Source organism: Passer montanus, unplaced genomic scaffold, assembly GCF_014805655.1.
Source record: "Passer montanus isolate IOZ18808 unplaced genomic scaffold, ASM1480565v1 scaffold1, whole genome shotgun sequence".
Classification (NCBI taxonomy): Eukaryota; Metazoa; Chordata; class Aves; order Passeriformes; family Passeridae; genus Passer; species Passer montanus.
The window spans coordinates 23206395-23228835 of record NW_024356504.1 but is presented as its reverse complement, the minus strand read 5'-3'; the positions used below and the strand labels follow the sequence as shown (position 1 = coordinate 23228835).

The 22441-nt window shown below is 42.3% G+C and overlaps 1 protein-coding gene across 1 annotated transcript in view; it reads left to right on the top strand.

The window, feature by feature from the left end:
- Window positions 1-527: 527 nt before the first annotated feature.
- The window catches only part of NXPH2 (neurexophilin 2), a 34334-nt gene continuing 12420 nt past the window's right edge, over window positions 528-22441 (top strand). The window contains exon 1 of the mRNA XM_039701463.1: window positions 528-814. Coding sequence (XP_039557397.1) covers window positions 761-814 — 54 coding nt within the window. The 5' untranslated portion in view covers window positions 528-760. The remainder of the gene's footprint in view (window positions 815-22441) is intronic.

The window sequence follows — 22441 nt, the reverse complement described above, 5'->3', positions numbered from 1 at the left end:
CTCCCTGCAGGCTCGGACACCATCACCCAGACCCTGCGGCCCTGCACAGGGAGCCCACCTGAACATCACCCTGTGCCCGAAGAGTGCGCACCGGCCCCAGGTGACAGGTGTGCGGTGTCCCCGGGACAGGCCCAGTGTCCCCGGGACAGGTTCAGCGTCCCCAGGACAGGTTCAGCATCCCCAGGACGCTCTGAGTGTCCCCGGGCCGTCCCACCGTGCCTGCTCACAGCCGCGAAGCACAACCGCGTCGGGTTTCCCCACAAGCACCGTGGCTGCCCGGGCAGATCCCCCCAAAGGAGGGAGCTGTGACAGGAGTGCCCTATAAAGCCGGGACCAGGGGACAGCCGTCGAGTCCGTTCACCTGTCTCCGCTTCCCCACGGCGGCGGGGCCGGGCAGCCCGGGGCGGCTCCCGGAGGCGCACCCAGGCTCGGCAGGGCGGCCGCGGGCGGAGGAGGGGCCGCCGCCTCTTTAAACTTGCCGTGAGGGCCGGGCCGCCCCGCCCGGGGCAGCGGGGTCCGCTCAGCGCCCCTCCCGCCCGCCTCAGCCCGCCTCCCGCCCGCCATGGCCGCCCGCGGAGCCGAGCGGCGCCGAGCCGAGCGCCGCGGCAGTGCCGGGGTCTGGCCGCTGCCTGGCAGCGCCCCGTGAGCGGGGACAGCGGGCGGCGTGTCCCTGCGCTCGGTCCTGCCCCCCGTCCTCCTCCCGGAGCGGCGATGAGCGAGACCCGCGCCGGGGGAGTCGCCGCCTAGACCGGCAGCCAGGATGGTGCCCCTGCAGCCCCTGCCCCTCGTCGTGGTCCAGGGCGTCCTCCAGCTCGTAAGTCTCCATCCCCGCGGCACCCGGACTCCCACGGGGGGCTCGGCGGACACCGGTGCCTTCCTCCGGGGAGCGCGGCGGGCGCGGTCTCCTCTGGAGCCCGCTTCCCTTAACCTGCATCCCGCAGCCCCTAACATATTCTCAGTTTTCTTTTTATTTTTCCATCTTTTTTTAATTTATTTTTAAAATTAATTATTATTCTTATTTTATTTTAATTAAGCGGGTTTGCTGCTGTTCGCCCCGTTTGGGAATGCGGGACGCTCCGTGCCCGAGCCCAGCGCGGCGCCGGGATGCGCCGGGAGCCGCCGCGGAGCTGGAGAGCACCGCGGGCAGGGGTGGGAGGGATGGAGTGTTTGTGTGTGCCGAGCATCCCCGGGGCTGCCCGCTCCCGGAAAGTTTTCTGCTGGCCTCAAGCGCCTTTTTTTTTTCGCGTGCAAGACATAGCCGGGCGTGCAGGCAGAGTCGCCTGCGCTGGGCAAGCTCCCCCGTTAGTTTCGGCTTGCTGCAGGTGCTCCCTTAATTTTTCTCAGAAGATGTGGGGCACGCCGGTGTTATGGTGAATATTCCTCTGCGTGCGGTGGGGGAATGCGGGGACTGACGTGGCGGCGAGGTGAGATGCAGATGCGGAGTTCGGAGCTCTGAAGGGAGGGAGGGAGGCGAGCGAGGAGCTCCGCTTCTCCCAGCCCGCCCAGCCCTCGGTCGTGGGGCGCTGGTGGCGCGGAGCAAATGGACTGATGCTCGTGTTCGTGAGGCGGTCATAAAGAGGAAAAAAACGTGTTTGCGGAAGAGTTTGGTCATCTTCACTTTTATTTCGAAAATATTTTAACTGCGCTTGCTGTTTTGGAGGGAGTTTTGGTGTTACTCTACTTGCGCCTCCCTTCCCCGGCTGCCTTGGACGCGAAAGTTTGTCACGAAGTAGTCAATAGTGAGTGTGTAATAAACCTTGAAGGGATTAAACACCCTCCTTAAGAGCTGGAGTCTAGTGTTACAGTGTGAGGTGATTGATTAGTTTTTGAGGAAGCTTATGTCAAATTCTAATCCGGTTTTGGATTGTGCTTGTCGTGTAATGTTTTTTGCTCCAGCACTTTATCATAGCAATGAAGTAGCGAGCTGCAGCCCTGCGATAAGGCGCACATTTCTTTCACACTCCCATCCTTTTGGACAATAAAAGGCTGTTTACATTCTTCACATTCTTGCAGCCCAGTTTCCAACTAAACGACGCGCAGGGGTGAGAGATGGGAAAGGAGAGCAGCAAATGGATTACAAAGTTGCTGAGCAGAGGGGAACTAAATAAAAACTCCTTCCTCACACCTACAACCTCTCTCACTCGCACCATCCTCTTTTCTTCCTATTTTTTTTAAGAACTACCAAAGGGATCAATTGAAACTTGTTCCATCAGGGATGGGGTTTGTTGTGCAGTGTTTTATAGGTGATGTTGGGAAGTTGTTTGCTGTGAGTGTGCAAGTGAAGGCTGCCTGAATGAAGCAAAGTTGCTGCCTTGGGTCAAACAAAAATCATAAATAGCCACTGCAGGTTCTCAGGTGGACGTGGCACTCAGCTCACTCAGGAGGATTCATTTTTTCTGCATTCTTTAGATGCAAACCAGCAAGGTTTTGGAGCCAATTAGTTTTATACCTTATATAAGTTAGTTTAAATAATAAGGTAAAGAAAATGAGAATGTGTGAGATTTTTGAGGATTTTAGGTGTACCTTTTAAGGCTAACCTACTACTAAAAAGTTGTGTAAATGCATTTTTTGGCATGCTCTTACCAGAACATCTGTTGAGTTACAGCTTATTATACATTAAGAAATATTTTGTGTTGGTGGTAATGCATTGAATGCAAGTCTGTGCTATTCTTTGTTCTCTGGCCAGAATTTGGAGGGACTGGTGGCTTCCTGGGATCTGATTAGCAGGTTTAGAAGGGAGGCATTGTTATTACTGATTCTTGATGTTCTCTTTCTTTTTTTAACCAAAAATCAGTGTGGATAATATGAGCATTGCAGTAAAGGCTCAGCATTTCAGCCAAGAAAAAAAAAAATCCTGGGTTTCAGTGATGCAATACAGCAGCATTTTAGTAAGCCAGAAATGCTCTACCATCAAACCCTTCCTGCTGGGGCAGTCTTAATTTTTTATAAAATCAGAGGTGTTAGAATGGGAAATACTTTGGCACTGCCTTTCAGTGAAGGGAGAAGTTCTTTTTATTTTAATAGACTGAACTTCAAATGCTGTCTTTCCTTTCAGATATCAAAGTGTGCTGTCTACTTACCTACTTGTTAAAGATGCATAAATTAGGATGAAATCCATGTGAAACTTCACAAATCTGGGGAGATTATGGCAGAGTGTGTCACTGAATTTCTGAAAGCAGTGTTAGGTGATTCTTTGTGTGCTGTATCCAACGTTGCTCAGTCAGAAGTTCATATTTTATACTTTTAAGACAGCATAGATACATTTTTGTAGCATGTTTCTAGATTATTATTTTGATTAATAGATGGAGTAGCAGTATGCATGCAGCAATTGCACATATAAATTTCCTAAAATATTTTGCATATTTGGATATATTAAGCAGTAAGGAAGGCTGCTGTTGAGTCAGGTTAAGGTGCTCATTTGCTCCTGTATAAACACATTAATTTTTAAAGCCAGGTTTACCTTCTGTTGACAATATGGAGCAAAACAACAATTTGCAATGCACAGTCAGTGCATGTCTGGGCTGTTATTGATAAGAAGATGAAAAATTGCTCTGTTGTGTTATCATTAATAGGTGCTCTTGCTTTACTATTAATTTTCAGTAAGCTTTTCCAATTGTCACATAATTGCTGAATGCCCTGTTAGTTATCTCTTTGGAAGTAATGGAGTTCTACATGTTGAGAATTAAAGTGTATGAAGCATTAGGATAATGCAGTTTATAGAACTCCTGCTAGGGTTTTGTTAAGTCAGCTTTAAATACCTCTAAGGAGGGGGGGCTTCTTCTACTACCCTGCAAATATGAGTTGTCATTTTAAAGAATTCTTGTTGGAACAAAAAAAAGCTGGCACTATCCCTTTGTCTAGGCAAGGTGTAGTTTCAGACACACAGTCCCAGGCAGGACCTGTGATTCTGGGGCTAACGAGGCACTGTAACTGTTGGTTTATTCTTGCATCTCTGTGGTCTGAAATTGAGAACAGCTCACAGCAGCATTTTCCCGTGCTTATAGTCAAAGTTGCTTCAGTATTCTATCAATAAACTCTCTTCTAACATTAGCATTGGGCAGAGTTGTTACTGCATTAGAAATCTAGGAATCAATCATTTCACAAACCCGTAAAAAGCAGTTGATTTTTTTCCCCCAACATTGTTTGTATAGATGAGAAATAATTAGGAATGAAAAAAGACAAAGTTTGGTAATTTAATTTTTTTCTCCACCAAGTTTAGCAGTATAGCATTTGATATGAGTGAAATTCAATGGCAGATTGTTTGTCTTGGAATTTCAAAGGCTGAAAATAGCTATAACCAAAGCAGGTTTTGACAATGAAACAAAAATTTTACAGAGGTTTTTTTCTTTTTTTTAGCAGAATTTAAGGTTCTTAGCAACTTGAGCTGAAAGAATATTTGCTCTAGCACAAGATACTGCTTCATAAGAAGAAATATATTAAAAGCTGAGCTAAAGCTGCCTTTCCATTTAAAATATGCATATCCTGTGAGGTGTAGAAACACAGAGATGTGTTCCTTCTGGCTACTTTAATTTTGTCTCCATAGCCTTGCAAATGTGGTCCAGGTAGCGTGCCCTTGCAGTGAGAATCAAAAGTAGGCACCATGAAAGACTCTCAGCACCATTTCAGAAAGGTAAATGCTTCCCTCTGGTCATCTGGAAGTGCACAGATGAAATTCCATCCCCCCTTAATTTCAGGGAGAACTTTGTCATAAAATGTATTGGACCCAACCTTTCATTTGGCTTCCTTTGGTAATTTTTTTTATGCTGTAGGCATTATAAGTCTTGTGTAATAATGTAATGTAGGTAACTCAAGAATTGCAGGTAATTTGGAGCTGGAGACAGATCAACAAACGCTGGTTTCAGCAGATTGAGAATTTATTACCCTGAATAAGGAGTTGTGTCTTAAGGTGGATGGGGCCAGGTTTAGTTTGCATAGGAGGTTCACAGCTCAACCTGTCCTTACATCACATCTTTTGTCCTAGTTCCATGAAACTGATTCCACGATCCTTTTCACTTTATTTGTAGGTTGGCTGGGGCACAGAAAGATTACAGATCCTGTTTAAAATCTGTACAGCAAGACTTCTTTGACTGATGTCCAGTAGGCCACAAGATACCCCAGGCTTCCCCAGGCAAAATCCATGTCTCAAACTTTCCATCTGCAACACGCAAGGAATTTTTCTGCCATTGTAAAGCACTTGGAGAGATGTCAGGGCTGTGCTGTAAGTGTAACAGACAGGGAAGTGAAATGGAAAGATTGGTGAAGCCCCAGTGCTAAAATAGGATCCTCTCATCCCACCTTTCTGGTTTTCCTCCTGAGAGAAGGGAACTCAGGAAAGGGATTGAAAGCAGAAACCACTCACTGACCTGGACATTAAGAGCATCAGAGAGATGCAACTCTGCCCTAGGTACCCCAAATTCCTCCTGTACTGTTGAAAATTTTACCCTTAACCAACACTTAACAAATAAAACTGTACAAGGAGAAGTAAAGCTGCTTGGGAAATTGGCAGTGAGGTGCCAGCAAGTTGCTTGTGGTCCGTGGGCGAGGTGTTGACCTTTATTTGGTGCAGGTGTTGAGTAACATGTGGTAATTCTTGAGCACTTCTGGTAAAGAGCTGCAGTGAGCAAAGGTCAGAGCTGCTCTGCGCTGAAAGGTTTAAAGACAAAAGCTGTGATTCCAGAGGTGGGGATTGCCTCTTGCTCACAAACAGAGTGAGCTGTACCGGTGTTAGGGAAGCCTGTAGCTCTGGATCTTTCACACCTACTTGTCAATGTATCGAAGCCAGAGACAGCGATGAAAAAAGGAACCGGTTTTTTTGGGTTTTTTTTTCGGGTTTGTGCTACGTGCTTCCTTAGCACGACAGTCCATTTTCTCTGCTAATCTGTTTTCGTGTCCTGGTTTTTGCCCACTTTAACACACTGCTTCACTATACCCATTGCAAAGCACAAACACCAGCTGTAAAATCTTTGCTAGATCACATCTAGCAGAATTGGAAAACAGGGAGGTGGAAGTTCCCATTCACGTGGCTGTTATAAATTCGTCCTGAACCTGACTTCCCAACACACCCTATTCTGAAGCAGCTTTGGCCTTTCACTTTGAATCTTAAATATGTTTGTGTTTATTTCCCTAACCCCATTTGTCCTTCCCATTAGGTTTCCATTCCCTCCATTTCCCACTGGGTTTGTAGCTGTAGTTCGTGTAGGGTGTTTAGGTACTTAATCAGAGTGAAAATAAGGGGTGACCTGCTGGCAGTTTTTGCTTCCAGCAGAGCATCACTACTGTGAAGTAAGTCCAGCCTGCAGGTCAGGACTTGGAAAACATTGCTAATTCCTTTCCTGGGGAGAATCTCCTTGTGGGCTGGGGTTCTGTGTGGGCTCTAAGCTCAGTTCACTTAACAAAGAAATTTAGGAAGCAAATTAGGAGTTGGGAGGAAATGAAGGGCTGTGAAGTTGGGGTCAGCAGTTAAGACTGAGTAGTTTCGTCTTTGCAGCAGGGATTTCAGTGCTGGTGTGATGCTCTGCTCTCCCTGGAATGGCAGTGCTTACTGTAAATATAGAATTGGAACGATTGACTATAATTTAATGTAGATTTAAAGAGCTGTAAGAGCTGTAGTTCTTGAGACAGGTTTTCTCTTTGTTCCAAATGACTGGTAGTAATAGAAGCTATTATTAGCTGGGAAGTGAAAATGAAAGAATAGGGAGAAATAAAAAAATAAAGTGAAGAATCTAATGTCTCTAAAATCAGGCTTTATGTGCATTGGGGCCAATTATGGTTATTGTATCATTGCAGTACAGATTTGAGGCTACTCCAAAAGCTCTTTCTGCTTCTCCAGATCCAGCATGTTTGGTTTATGTTTGTGATCAGTTGTGAATTTCTTGACATCATAGTACTTGTTTTAGGGTATGACCAGGTATTTCTAATATCATCAATCAACAGTATAAACACTACCTTAATTTTGTCTTACTTTATCCATTATGTAGGAAAATAAAACACTGTGCATAGAAGTGCTCCTATATTTGCTCTGCTATTAAGTAGATTTAAGGAGTTTTAATGGAGAAGGAGCTGGCTGTGCTTGAGGCTGACCTGGAGGAAAAAAAACCCTGGGACATTGCTGAGGGAATAAGAGCTGAATATGAGAGAGAGAAAGATATGGATGTAAAACAGCCCTGTGGGCAAGTGGAGTGAGCCTGAGCAGGTACTGCAGGCAGAGAAGGACAGACAGACTGACAGGAACTGGAATATTCCCACAGTAACAGAGTTCTACTTGTGCATCAAACCCAGGTGGGTGAAATATCAGACCTTGAAGTTTCTTGTCCTTTAATGCTGCCTGTCTCTCTTTCCCTTGCAAGCTCCTGCTCGTTGATTCTGTTGCTACTAACATGTTTGGAAAGTTGGAATTCCTGTTCACAGTCGGAATTTAAGCATCTCACTGGCAGTGGTTTGTTCTCAGTCCTTTGGCTGTAGCTGTTACTAGTGAGTGTGTTTCTTTGCCATTGGGAGCCTAAACCCAGGGAAGGTGTTCCCAAGTTGAATTTTCTCCTTACTCCAGGCAGTTGAGTGGTTGCTAGAAGAAAACTTCTGAAATTGTATGCACATAACAGTAATTTTATAGTGCACTGTAACTGGAGTTCATGGCACTTTATAGTCAAGGTGTGTTACGTATGTGTCATCATTATTTTGAGAAATAAAAGAAATAAAACAGAGCCTAGAGACAAATTTCTTCTCTTCACCCCAGTAGACTAGAATATTTTGCATAACTGACTCTGTCCTTCCCTGTCCCATTTCCATACAAAGGCCAAGAGCTGCGGAATCTGATCTTAACCGGCTGACAGCAAGGGCATTTTTGGAGTGATGTAATTTGGATCAAGGCAGGAGTGAAGCCCAGTCCTTCAGTTTCTCAAGCAAACGGAGTGCCAGAGAGAGGGCTAAAGCCTGTGTTGTTTTCCACTCATTAAACTAACAAAATGCTAATCAGCTTTGTGGAAAGATTCGCAGTAGATAATGTTACTGTGGCACCGCTGTCTTATCTGATGTGTGAGCCTGGGCCCCTTTAAATGAGGTGATTGAAACACCTCAGTGTTTTTTGAAACCGATTCAGTTTTGCCCATTGGCTCCTTTCAGTTCTGTCACCATTCGAGGCAAAGAAAACACCGATGCTGAACTCCTTGTGGGGCTGGGACAAATCCTGTGCTACAGCTGCTGTTGTGTGCCAGCCTCTGCTGCCACCCGCTGCTGAGCCGCTGTGTCGATTTCCAGGCATTGAATTAATCTTCCAGTGCTGGAAACATCCATTTTTGAGTTAGTTCTGAGTCAAGCTGCACTGTCTTCTATTGCTGGATGACAAATCCATCAGTCTTCTTCGCCTTCCCCTGGCTTGGGTCTGCTCACTGCTGTGAAGAAGTTTCTGGCCCTCCAGGGAGCTTTTCTAAGCTGCATTCTGCTGGGAGCTGCCTGCTTGCTCCCTCTGTTTCTCTCTCCCTCAGTGCTCCATCTTCCTGAAGTTTTTTTCCAGGCAGAGGATGCTCAGTTCCTCTGGGAGAACCAGCAGCTTTCTTGCTTTTCTCTTCCTCCTGGAGATGCCCCTCCATCCAAAGTACGGCAGCCCAAGAGCAGGTAGAAAGCCTGCCTTCCTTTCTACTACTCAGCTTCAACATTTTTTATTTTAATAATTTAAAAATATTTTTTAGAAACATTTTATTTTATTATTTTTGAAGGAAACAAATTGTTAGAGCTACCTTTCCAGAATCTATTAGTGGTCATCTGTTCACCCCTCACTGATGGCTTCTGTCCAAGCTGTCTGGTAGCAAATCAATCCAAAGGTATATCAGCTTTGAGTACTAGATTGTATAATGTATTTCTAGAGCGTTTCCATTTCAAATTGTCCATTTTTTAATTCATTTGTCATGATTCCAAGTCTGAGTGGATATCCACTTTTAAAGCACATGATTGGAAATATGATGTGAGGATTGGTTTTTAAGGAGCAAGTTTTATAGAACTTTAGATGTTGTAGATTCTGCCCTAAAAAACATCTGTTTCTAAAAAGCATATTTTTCCTCTCTGTGTAGGGAGACCCTCTGCCTGTCAGGATCTTACTGTGGCAGTGAACTGTGTTGTGTAAAACTTAGATCCAGACCAAGAGATGCAACAAACTGCATTTCTATCACATTACTGTACTGGGGAACAGAAGGTTTTTAGTTTCTCTGTGCTTTCTCTCCTTCTCCGTAGAACCCATAATCCCAGATTTGTAATTTTTTTTTTTTTTACATCAGTTTTGGTGAAATCACAGTTAATGTCTTTTCTTAAAGTTCTTAAAAGGTGGGAAAGCCATTCTCATCCATCTCACTCTTCAAATCTTGTCTTATTTTTCTTCTGACCGGAATTCACTATCCAGTTTCTGGCACCAAGTTAAGGTAGCTTAAAATAGTACCAATGTGTTGGGTGTCTGACAGGGGAATAAATGCACTGTTGAGTTAGGACCTATTTGATTTAAATTAAATAAAATGCCTCTAAATGTAAGGATGAAGAAACGTGACATAACTCATACTCAGATCCATTTTATGGTGTTCACCCTATAATCCTTTTATTCAGATACATGTGACCTATATGTTATCAGCAATGGGCAGCCCAATGCTGCAGTAACCAGGGAATTTAAACTCCATATTTTATTCAACAAAACCTTTTTGTGGGTATTGGATGGGATCTCTTACTCTGCTCGCTTAGACTGAGGGTTCAGTGTTGCTGTTTTTAATACTTGATGTTGAACAATGGAGGAAAGAATGAATTTAAAATAGCAAAATTTGTATTTATACTGGCTAAGGACACTATTCTGCAGAAATTTGCCTTCTGGTGAGTTTGCAATATTCTTTCAATGAACAGCACAGTTATATTTTGGTGAAATAATAAGATTAATATGGGGACAAATAAATATAATGGCTATTGTATCTCTCTTGTGTTTTTATGGATTGGATTGTCTTGTCCCTCCAGAGTAACTACTATTTTTAATTTTTTCAATAACACTGGTAACTGTGAGGGAGATGGAGCTTTGTTCTGTTGAGATGTTGAAACTGTACTCCTGAAAATACAACTCAGTAGTCATTGACTGACTTGCCCTACACCAGTGAAATTCTTCTGTGCTTTCAGGGAGTATTGACATAAACTCAGTCTGTGATCAGTTATTAATAAAGCCTGCTGAACATGTGCCCTGTGTCCCATTCCTGTCTCATCCACTACAATTATCTAACAGAAATTTAATTATCCTTGAGATCATCAGCTCTGATCCAACTGAAGTGCACAGAATGATTGAACAGTTCTTTCAGTGGTGGGCAGCAGCATCACAGGAAGCTTGGTTTTCTTAGGAAATGGGCTAAGATAGTATTTGAAACAGAAACAAGTCTGAAAGCCAAAACACACCTGCATCACAATCAGAAATTCACCAGGATTTCCTGGATAGCCACATTTTGGTGTTTTGGACAGGTATGTTGAGGCTGCAAAAGAGCTTTTCATCTTGCCTTTAATGGAAACACCTGCTGTTGTATAATTTGTTTGGTTCTGACTCCTCCTCAAAATACTCACCTGGAAAAGAACTAGTGATTCATTTTAGTGGGGCAAGAAAACCTACATAAATTCAGTTGGTTTGTTTGGGACATTTTCCTTGTTTCTTCAATTTGAAAATAACATCTTGACTAAATGTGGTCAGGAGTTTTCTACACACACTTCTGGAAAATACAGTCATTAAAAGATAATGCAGAGGTTATAGATATCATGACTTTGAATTAAACACCTGCAGATTGTGTATGGTACCTGAGAATGAGATTCAGCCAGAAGGAAAGGTCCAGAACAGGGATTGCAGGGTTGCCTGCTTGCATTTGCACTAGCAGACTTTTTAAAGGTAGCTGGCTGGCTTAAGGTGGAACAGCTTTTAATGACTGATGAACAAACAGGTGGTATCTCCATTCTCTCTGTACAGATAAGTCAGTGCTTTTCCCCTGGTTAGGATGGCAGAAGGGAAAATGAGCTTCCATCTGTCAAGACATTATCAAATTTATCAGGGGAGACAGTGTTCTACAGCAGAGTGCTCAGTCCCTGCCCTCAACAGGACTGAAACCTGCTTGGATCTACCTTGAAGAGACACAATAGGCACAAATGTGTTCATTTCTTTTGGTGGGAGTTGGAATATGTACAAATTCAGTGAGAGCAGGAAAGTAACTTTTCCTGCACCTACCTGAGGATGCTCTGCTTCTGCAAAGAGATGCTAGAAAATAAAGCGTGGTAGGAGCATCACTGCAAGCATTTTTTTTTCCTGTTTTTGCAACTTAAGTCAAAAGTGTGTTAAAACCACATCCTGGATTGGATCCTTCAACAGAAATCAAGGAAGGAATGCCTGGATTGTATCCTGGGAGAGCCCATCCAGGGATCAGCAGCTTGGGTGCTTGGTGAGGTGTGCCCTTAAAGAAACTAAGGGGAATTTGCAGCCTTAAAATGTAAGGACCACTTGGGTCATGTGTCTTACTGTGTGATTTTAGAGATTATAGATTTAGGCACCAGTTATGAAACTGGGGAGGAACTGCATTTGCTGTCTGTCAAACTCTCCCTGCTTTGTTGTTCTCCTTATCAGATGGATACCTGGAAAACTACCCAAAACCTTCCTGTGATGTAGGATTGCTGATGCTAAACGCTTCCTAGTGTTCTTCCTTAGTGGTTTTTTAAAAGGTCCCATGATAATTCCTAGGAAATATTACAGCTGATGGTATCATATATTGTTTAGTTTTTCCTAATACAATGCACAAAGTTTTCTTAATTCTTCCCTTTATGCTTAGCTATCTTCTTTTCTATCACTCTTGAGACACTTTGTTCAGACTGCATTATTTGCCTGTTCCTGGGCACCTTTTCCTCAAAGATCTGCAACATTAGCACTCTGAGTCACAGCAAGTTTTACCTCTTTATTGATCTTCTGATTCTGGGTGTTTGGAGTAATTTACTTTTTTTTTTTTCCTTGCCTCTTTCCTGTTGCTTTTCACTGAACATCTAACTGGAAAGATATGTGCTGACCCAATTTGCTTAGACAGTATCTTTTAACCCTAGCACAGAGGAGTCTTGGAGAATATGGCAATTTCTCAGATTTAGAAAATGGGCTAGATTCAGGGGGAAGACATTATATTCTGAATAATTCTTTTCAAATATTTTTTTTACTTCAAATTGTGATGCTTTCACTGCTTTTTTTTTTCTTTTCTTTTTTTAATGGGCATGTGATGTAGACAGGTTGGGTTTTTCCTGGACATCTGCAACCAGCCCATGAGGATGGGACACTGTGTGCTCTGTGGATATTCTGCAGATGTGACTGTGTTAGCACCATGCAGGAGCTCACAGGCACAGCCACAAAAAGGAGGATGAATACAGCTGGGAGGGTTTGGTCAGCTCAGAGCTCAGGGAGAACATTCTTGTAGCTACCAGAAACATTACCAGTATCTACAAAGAAGTTTTTCCATTGCAAGCTCTTCAGGGATGTCAGTGCTCTGGGTAAAATTGATAGTGTCTGAAAAGAAAAATACCAGCAGGAAATACAGATAAACAGATTGTACACCTAAGTGTTTTTCTCAGTCCTTAATTTCCTATTAAAGAAATATCCCATGCATTCCCAAGGGACACATTTCTTTGCAAGCAGTGACAACCCTTGTAGCTGGCAGTGTGTAAGAAAAGCCTCTGTTGAAAGATGCTGTTAAAGAATCACATGTTCTGTTGATAGCAACCTGATATTGCTTCAAATTTCCTATTACTGAAAGAAATACATTTAGAGTAGTCTGTAAAATAGTCCTTTTGCCTGGAACCACCACCTTTTCTCATACAAGTCATCATCTTTAATAGATAAGCTTTCCATTAAGAGCTAGAGAAGGTGCTAGTTTTTCTTTCAGCAGTTAGAAATAAGAGCAATGCGGGAGAAATGCATCAATTTGGTTAGGAACATCAAAGTGTGTTCCTATCTGAAATATAGACAAATCAGTTCAGAGAAAGCTCCAAGTGTAGAATTATTGACCCTGGAGGATAAGATACAGAATAACCTTCCTAGGCTGTACTTTGTCAATTTTAAGTAGTGTTTGCAAGGTGAACAGTTTAACAGTCTTATCCCCCCTCAGCAAAATATTAATAGTAGATTGCATCACAGCTTTTCCTAAAAGTTTTTTTCTCTTTATAAATTACACTGCTGTAAAAGTATATTAGTGTTCTATATATCTATTAATCTTCTGTAAGATAAAATGAAGTGATTGTTGTAACTCATAAAAGTTACATGTCCAAGTTACAATCCAAGTGATTGATGTAACTCATAAAAGCCCATAATTGTCTCTTTCTTTCTGCTCTGGTTGCTAATTTCATGATGTGGTCTCAATTCTGGGGCCAAGTGGTTGAGCCCTCTCTGTGGTGTGTCGGAATCCTGAAAGCAGTGGGGTCTGCAGGTGCTACATCCAAGTGAAGGGTGAAAGATTAAACCAGGAGATCACAGGGTTAAAATCACTTTTTTAATCTCCTTAAATATAAATACAAATCTCATAAATTAACATTTGAGATTAAATTCTTCTTTCACATGGTGCTAAGTGTAAGTCTGCTCTGTGATACTTTGAAACCCACCAGGCAAAAAAGAAATTGTTTTATTCAAAATGCTTTTGAGCCGTCTATTTAAGAAATGCACTGTCTTCCTGACAACTCAAATAGGAAACAGTCCTGACCATATTGCCAAGCAAGGAAGAGCAGCTCATCCTGTGACATACTCTGTATGTATATGTAAGACAACATCCTGGGAAGTTAGCAGGTGAATTCTGTCCTTCAAGGTTTACAACACAAATATGACTTGTTTCAAGAAATGTATACATCAGAAACAAGGGGGGAAAAATTGCTGAATTCAGTTAAATGTTGCCAATCAAAGCCTAGCACTTATATAATCACCTTTGGTCCATCAACAACTGTCAACAGTATATTTTGAAAATAACTTTTTAATGAAATCTGAAGCAAACAAGATTGTTTAAATCATCTTTGGGAAGATTAGTTTCCAGGGGGAGTTATTCTGTTATACTGTGATTTCCAGTAACTACGTCAAATCTCTTCAGCAGTGATAGTGATTATGGACAGAGTGATTCCAAGTCCATCTGTGAATTCAGGCTGCAGTCTTACAGGAGAACAAGACCCCCCTTGCTCCTGATGTCTGCTCAGAGTGTGCCTCATTAACCACTGCCTTCTGAGCCTCACTCCAGCTGCTTTTCCCTCAGCTGTCCCCTCATCAAGGCAGCAACATCCCAGCTCGGAGGCAGAAGTGCTTGGGAGGCTGTGTCAAAAACCTGGACAAAGTAGGTGGCATTCCTCTGCTCTCTCCTCATCCACAGATCTGGGGGCTTTTTTTGATAAATATTTGGCGACCAGTTTAGTCAATCATGGTAAATTTAGTAAATCCATGGTAAATCTACTCTGCCTACTCCCAGCCATCATCTTGCCCTTCCTTAGCACGTCAGACTTTAGAAAGGATGTGCTCCATGATTTCCCAGGGGATGAAGTGAGTCTGAGCAGCTGGTCATCTCCCAGACTGTTTTTAGCCTTTTTGAAAACAGTTGCTGGATTTGGGGTCTTTCCTGTTTTTCAGGACCCTCTCACAATCTTCAAAACCTTTCAAACCTGTTAGTGAGAGGCCTCACAATAACATCAGCTGGCTCTTTCAACACACTTGAATGACACCCACCCTCTAGGCCATGTTTGGGTTCGGATTGCTCAGGGCACCCCAATTCCCTGCTCTCTCTGACTGGTAGTAGGCATTGTGTAGGGAATAGAATAAAACTTCAGAGGACTTGAACTAGTTGTGAAAGAGCCAAATGGATTCCTTGGAGTTCAATATGATGTCACTGAGACAGGCACCGTTGGTTTTGTCTACTGATGGATGCTAAATTATCATCAAGCCAAAATTTAAATAATCAACTGCAAAGAAATAGTTTTCATTCACAATTGTGTCTCTAATTTAGCTAGAAGGACATGGATGGTTCACTTCAGGTCTCTTCAGGAGATCTAAGCTTTACTTAGGGAGAAGGTCTTGAGTTTGGTCTTCCAATATCAACAAATTGCCCCACAAAGGCAGAAGGAAGTGTTCCTTGTGGACAAGGATGCCAGGGTGGGGCAGAAATAGGCACCTGCTTGGTGACTCTGGAGCAGTCCTGTAAGAGCTGCTGCATTCCCCACCTTTCTCTACAGCTTGAATGTGGGATACTCTTCTACGCTAGCATTGTGTGAGATTCAACAAATATTTGGAGAACAGCATTACTGTGGGTTAGCCCCATTTTTTTCTTCTGATTGAAAACTCAATAATGGTTTTCTTAAAATGCTGATTATTAAATTCCTTGCTGTGTTTGGCAATGCCTACAGATAGAGAAATAATACATGCTTAAGGCATGGGAAGAAGATGTGTAGTTCTTTGTAAGTCTCATCCTTCTGAATTCAGTCAGAGTTTTATGGAGTGCAATCACAGAGGTAAAACTCCAGCCTGGTCTTTGACTCAGACTAACAACTTTTTCTCCTGCAAAAATGATTCACATTTTTAATGTTAGTTTGGGTCCTACACATTGAGGGCTTGTAGAAAAATAATTGAGAAATTCTAGATAGGAAAATTAACCTCAAAGCAGTAATAACACCTGAAAAATTTATCAAATTGATATTTTTCAGCTATGGAAAGAAATTATCATTAACCACAGTTGAGCACTTGCAGTTTTCTGCCATACAGGAACTTCATTCTCCCCTCAGTCTGTGAGCTGATGTAGTGACAAGCAGCAGAGAGATGACAGATTTCGCTAAGGATTTGGAGTCTGAACACCTGTGCAGTGTCATGCATTTAAAAATAGAATGTGACAGCAAAACACATCAACCTTCTAATGTCCAAATGGAAACCACGGGGTTTTTTTCCTCAGCTTTTATCCAGAGAAATCACTTTCAATCATCACTGGCCAAGTGAAAATGCAAAGCAAGGCTGTTTAGTTGTGCTCCAGAATAAACAAGAACAAGTCAGAATGGTAAGCACAGGTGCACAAAAAATGTTCAGTAATGCCCATTTCTTTCTCCTCAGTGCTGTTTTGCATCTCTGAGGGTGCAAGTTATTAAAGGTCCAGAGTGATTTCTTCAGGAAACCCTGGGAGGTGGGTTAGGAGAGAGCTGCCAACCAAAGCTGCTCTGCATACCTTGGCTGCTGCGAGAGTCACTCAACCCTCCAATGAATGCATCAGAAAATACAACCAACACAGGTTTTTTTGTTTCCAATAATCTTCTCTCTGGGAGAAAAAGAAGCAATGCATCAGAAAATACAACCAACACAGGTTTTTTTTGTTTCCAATAATCTTCTCTCTGAGAGAAAAAGAAAGGTTAACCAAGGGCAAAAAGATAAAAAGAGGCTTGCTTGATTGCAGGGTTAGATGTGTGCGTTCTGCTCCCCTCTGGAGGGGCGTGCGTCACTGGCAGTGTTGGAAGGGAACATCTCTGCTGCCCATCTCCCTTAATAGTATCCTTGAAACGTTAATCAAATTGAAAGCACATAATCTTTTCTCTTTTTTTTACAGAGGGAAAGAAGTTTCCCAGTCTTCCAGAGCCTCTGAGCCCTCTGCCAGGCTGCTCTGCTCTGCTATAAGGTTGAATGTAATTACTGGACAGCGCCATGGGCTGCCCAGGAACCCAGTCTATCCCATTTTTCCATTACATGATGCTAACCTTTATTAGTGCTCTTTCTTCAGCAAAACCTTTGTTTTCAGAAATCAGATGGTTTTTCTTCATATTGAGTACAATAATTTTGAGAAGTGGTTTTGGCCTCTTTTCTATTGCAATCCTATTAGCTGTGTTTAGGACATTTATTCAGTGTTTCAGGACAAGATTTTTATGTGACTGTATGACAGGGAATTAAAGAGGGTCCATATTTAGCTCTTCTGTGCTCTCATTTATGGATGAGAAAGACAGAAACCTACTTTAAACTCAGACAAGAATTAGCATTTTGGATGACAAAAGCTATCACACATGAATGGGTTGCTTCTTAAAATCAACAAAATAAATTAGACTCCCTGTTTAGGAGCATCTGGCACCCTTAGAACCTAGTTCATATAATGATGTCTCTGTTTGTTAAAAAGAATTATGTAACAATGTGGTTGATTTATTTCAAGATGATTGGCTTAGCAACTTAATTGGCTATGCAGTATAGCAGAGCACATAAAAAAATAATTTAATTAGCTCATTTGTTTGTGGATGACTGCAAGCACTGCGCATCAGGCTCAGCTCCTTTAGAGGTGAGCAGCCGTTTGATCCTGTGAGGAGCCAGCCCTTGTCAGCTTCCACGGAAACCGTGCTCACAGCCAGGGAGCAACAGCACCACGCTGGTGTTCAGGTGTTGTGACAACCCACAGAAACCTTCTTTGGAACCCAAGGAGTGCTCCGTGACTGCTGGCAGGCTCAGGAACCTTCCTGGGGAAACAGCAAGGCAAAAATGTGCCTTGAAGAATAGAACTCATTTTCTCCCTCTGTGGCCTCTCTTTTCTCTTGAGCTGATATTCCACCTTCCAGCTCCCAAATAGTATTAGCATCCCAGAGAATTAGCATGCTGGATCCAGGTTTTAGATTTATCCTGGTGCAAAGTTTTATGTCCTCTGTTTCCAGGATGGCTACTCATACATGAACACCAGGCATTTGCAACACCATTTGACTCCTTCATGAGGTCACCACCTCCCACCTGAGACAGAAAAGTACCATTATTATTATCATCATTATCATTATGATTATTTTTGTTATAAGAATAAAAATAAACCTCCTAGTAACATAAGAGTAACATTTATTGTAATGTGTTCAAATTACTTAATATCCAAGTAGTATTTTCAGAATAGCACTTGACAGTGGTTCAAATAACTTTCAAGATCTCTCCATTTTATTTCAGTACCAGATGCAGCCAAGAGATTGCTGACTTGTGGGAAAATTCCAGTTAAGTGTTTATTAAGTTGTTTCTGTACTCTAATTTTACACCAATGTAAATAAAATTAGAGGTGTGGATGTTGATTTCTCTGGTGTTGTTAAGTTAAAATACTCTGTGTCCCACATGATTTCCTTTTTCCATTTCTATAATTGAACAGCAAACTCCCTACTTCTTACACACCCCACAAAGCACACAAAAAACAAGGAAAAAACCTAAATTAAAATCAGAATAAGGATTTGACTTAAAACATAAAAGAATAGGGCTGAAATTCCTTACTTATTGCACCCTGTAGTTCCTAGATACAGCTGCACATCTGGTGTGTGAGATAATGCGCTGTTTAGAGACCATGGTAGAACACAGAAAATTGGAAATGAGTTTCAAGTCTTAGCACTACATTTCTTCACTACTGGGAGCAAGTAAGGCCCTTCTTTTCACTCTTTTTGTAGGTTGTGTGATTTGATTCCCTCTGTTTTTTTGCTCTGTAAATAATATATGCATGAAGGAAATCAAGAAAGGAATCATTCTGTAAGAAGTATTTTGTGCAGAACAGCTGAGGAGATTTTTTTGTCAATTCTCAGACTATATACCAAAGTTTAGTTGAGATATTAGCCACAGGATAAAAAAAAATAAGAAATGGCTAGTTGAGGACATGGGTGGAGCGATAAAAGCAGCATGTATCTTGTTCATTCACTTACCACATAAAATAAATCATCAAAGGCAAAGGGGCTTTGCCACTCTCTGCAGCAGAGGATATTCTCTCAGGACTGGCTGGTGCTACAATTACTTTTGCCACAATCACACCTCTCTGTTATTTGCGTGTTCCTAGCCTGTAGCTATCAGCCAGAAGTTAAACCTGCAGCCAATGTGCTTCCCTGTCACCTCCTACTGAAACTCGTGGCTGTCTGCACGGGTCTGACTTCTGGTAAGGAATATTTTCCTTGCACAGTCATGCAAAATGCAAGACTAGTTTACAGAAATATGATCCAGGTGTAGTGCATTAACTTTGGAATTACTGTACAGGAAATCAAGTGCGTCCCTAAATGTAGAACATCAGGCCTGATCTGACCTTTTAGTTCCACACACTGGTGGGAGCATCACAGCCTGGCTGCGAGGCAGGGAAGCAGCATCCCAAACCAGAGAGAGGAGCAAACGGGACATTGTGACCCTTCCTCTCCCTCCAGCCTGTTTGTCCCATGTAGTGGCCGTGGAGATGGAGAATAGCAGCCAAGTGAATGAAGCATGCTGTTGGCCCTCCAGAGAAGACATCTCCTCCCAAGCATTGAGCAGCAGTGACCTGCACATCAGAAGTGTTTAGACGTTTTGTTCCATATTCAGCTGTCAGGATTTTTGTAGAATTTTGAGCAAAGTTGAACTAGAGCTTATTTTATAAGGCATGAAACTAATCTGCACTAATGAGATGTTGCACTTTGCTGGCTGGACAGAGATCTACTGAGATCCTTCTTTTCTGGAGCATGATATGGAAATACTGACTCTGTTCAGTGAAGGAACACAATCAAGCTCCTTGTTCCCTGAAGGTGGTTAACAGGAAACAAGGATAACAGTCCTTGTTTCTCACTGAGTGCAGCCATCCTGCTCTCCTCCATGCATGGCTTGTGGACAGGAGAAGCTGCTGTGCCTCAAACAGGAGCTGGAAGATTCCCAGCCTCAAACCCAGCTAAGAAGAATGGGGAAACCAGATTTATTTACCAGTTTCTGAGCCAAAATTTGTAGCAGACTACCTTGCATATACTCTGGTGAATTTGATGGTGGTGACTGGTCCGGATTAGGTTTGTACCAGTGGGTGATCCAGGCACACAGGGCTGTGCTCCATTTATCCTTATCCCTGCAGCACCACAGGCAGGTAGGACAGGCAGACAAGCCCTTCCTGCAATGGTTCACCACAAGAACTGGCACTCCTGTAGGTATCAGAAGCTGCAATGTAATTTGATGTAACAAGTTTATTGGCCTGATCATGGAGACTCAGAGACTTATAAAATCACATTTTTATTACTGATTCAGTCACGCACATACATATTTATAGCTTTGTAATTGATCACATAGGGCAACACATTAAATTTTAATACAGGGAATTACTTCCTGTCCCTGTAGAACCACCTTTTGTATCCACAGGAGACAGTTTAAAACATTTACAGCGGAGCTGCTTTTATGTCTGTCATACACTTATTACCAGCTTTGGTCTAGGCAGTTACATTTAGATTTGTTTCCTTCTTTGATCTCCACAATCTGTGGGAAAACACACATTAGGAACAAGAAGGACTGCGTGACTTTTGAAGCCTGGCATCACTTACCCATCACCAGTTCTCGTAGCTTCTCTTTATCAGCTCACATCTCACATCTCTTGTTCTAAAAACCTGCTTTTCCTAATCCCTGAATGTTTGGGATTTGAAATTACTCAGGGCTCTTGTTAACACTCATCCCCAAACCTATTCATGACCAGTGCTTAGGTTTCTTATACAGACTCAGAATTTGACAGTTTAATGAAAAACACATCACTTTGTCCTGTTCGGTCAGTGTGTGAATTAAGCGGTAACTATAAGTCTTATTAGCAATTTGGGTGCTTCTGAACTGGTTTATTCAACTTCTTAAATAGTAGTGGGAACTGACTACTGCAAATTGGTAATTTTCAGAGTAAGTCTTAAATTAGCAAAGTCTATTTTGGAAGCAGATTCATTATTTGCCAGGGAGATCAAGACTGTGGTCAGCTGAAAAAAAGAATAACCCCCAAAGAAATCTGAAAACTGAGGTGTTTAAGGAACACTTTGGTTTTGTTACCCTGCATGGTCAAGTTCTGGAGCAGGGAAAAGTCAAAGGGGTTGTTAGGGGAATGGGGATATGAGTATCCATGGAACCTTCCTGGCTGAAGGTGTCCCTGCCCACAGCTGGGGGTTGGGACAAGATGTTTTTAAGATCCCTTCCAATCCAAACCGTTCTGTGATTCTATGATTATCTGAGCTTTGAGGAGGGGAAAAAGTCTGCTATAAGTGAAGACAGACAAGCCAACAGAGCTGAGATTTCTCACTGAGGGCTTATCTAAACTGACCTCAGGTTCAGGCCTTTGGGGGTTTTGCACATTTGGGGTCCAGCTGGCTGGATCCACTAATCCACTGATATTTGCATTCCAGTTTGCATTATTTGTGCTGACATAGGAAAGATTTTTTTCATGTTATGCTTTATACAGCCTTTCCTGTAAAACACCACTAGTGCACCTCTGAAGAGAACACTTCCCCCTGCCCTGTTGCTAGGGTTGTGCATTTTCTGGTATATGTGTTTCAGACATGTGTGCCTTAAAAGCCACATGCTAGAGCACCATTCTCCTCACCCCCAGCTCCCCTGGATGATTTATCTGCTGTCAGGGCTTGTTTCACCAACTGCAAGCACCCTGCTAGTACAGTTCTTTTACACAACCTGGAAATGTTATTCTTTATATGCCAGTTGGAATACATCAAATGCATAGTGAAATGAGACCAAATTAACACTTGGGGTTATGTGCACTGTAATTCACAGTAAAAGAAAGATTGGAAGATGTAAAGATGTGTTGAATGTGCTCCCTTCTTGTTTGATACAGATGTGGAGCAAATAGGTTTGAAATTATATTTCTGCATGCAAATGACAGCAATTTGTATTAACTCCTATTGTGCTAGAATGTAACATTTTCATCTGATCTAAGCCTTTCTGTCTTCAGATCCTCTTTCTGTTCTTACAGTGCATTTACAACGATCTTAGATATTAATTATCTTGATAACTTCCTGCGAGGGAACAAACCAGGCACATGTTGTGACATTCTTCCAGGCAATCTAGGTGTCAAACTCATCTCCCTTTGTTAAACACAAGTCATGGATTTATTATATCAGGGCAGATGACTGACCAACTTCTAATTAAGCCCTGTTAAAACTTACATGGTGACTGGATTTCAAATTTGAACCATGTCATTTTCAAAGCATCCTAAACTTGTCATTTTGTTTTTTTTCCGAAAAGGAATTCTGATTTTCCTGTTCTTGGGGACATAAAAAATGCCTGAATAAATTAAAAGAGATTAAAATTGGGTTTCAATAGGACCTCACAGTATGAAGCCACTGTTAGTACACCATTATGAAGAACACAATGACTGCAGGCGTGGCTAGCTCATGCCAGGCAAAAGCTAATATTGTTTCACCTTAAAAGTTAATAATCAGGCAGCCTCAGTCAATGATTTTCTCTTCTTTAAGAGAGTAATTCATTTAGGAAAGCAGCATGCATGCGTGTGTGTAGGCAGCAATGAAATACCTCCAAGTGCCCCAGTGTGCTACCTCAAGCTAAGTGCTTTGAAAAGGGAAAAGAATTTTAATTTAATTTAGAAAACTTCTGTGGCCTTCCATGCATTGAGCAGGGAGGACACAAGCTGTGAGCAGGCATGAGGACAGGCAGTTCCAGCACAGTCCAGGTTGCACACTGGCTGCATGGTGGGGAGGAGGACAAGCC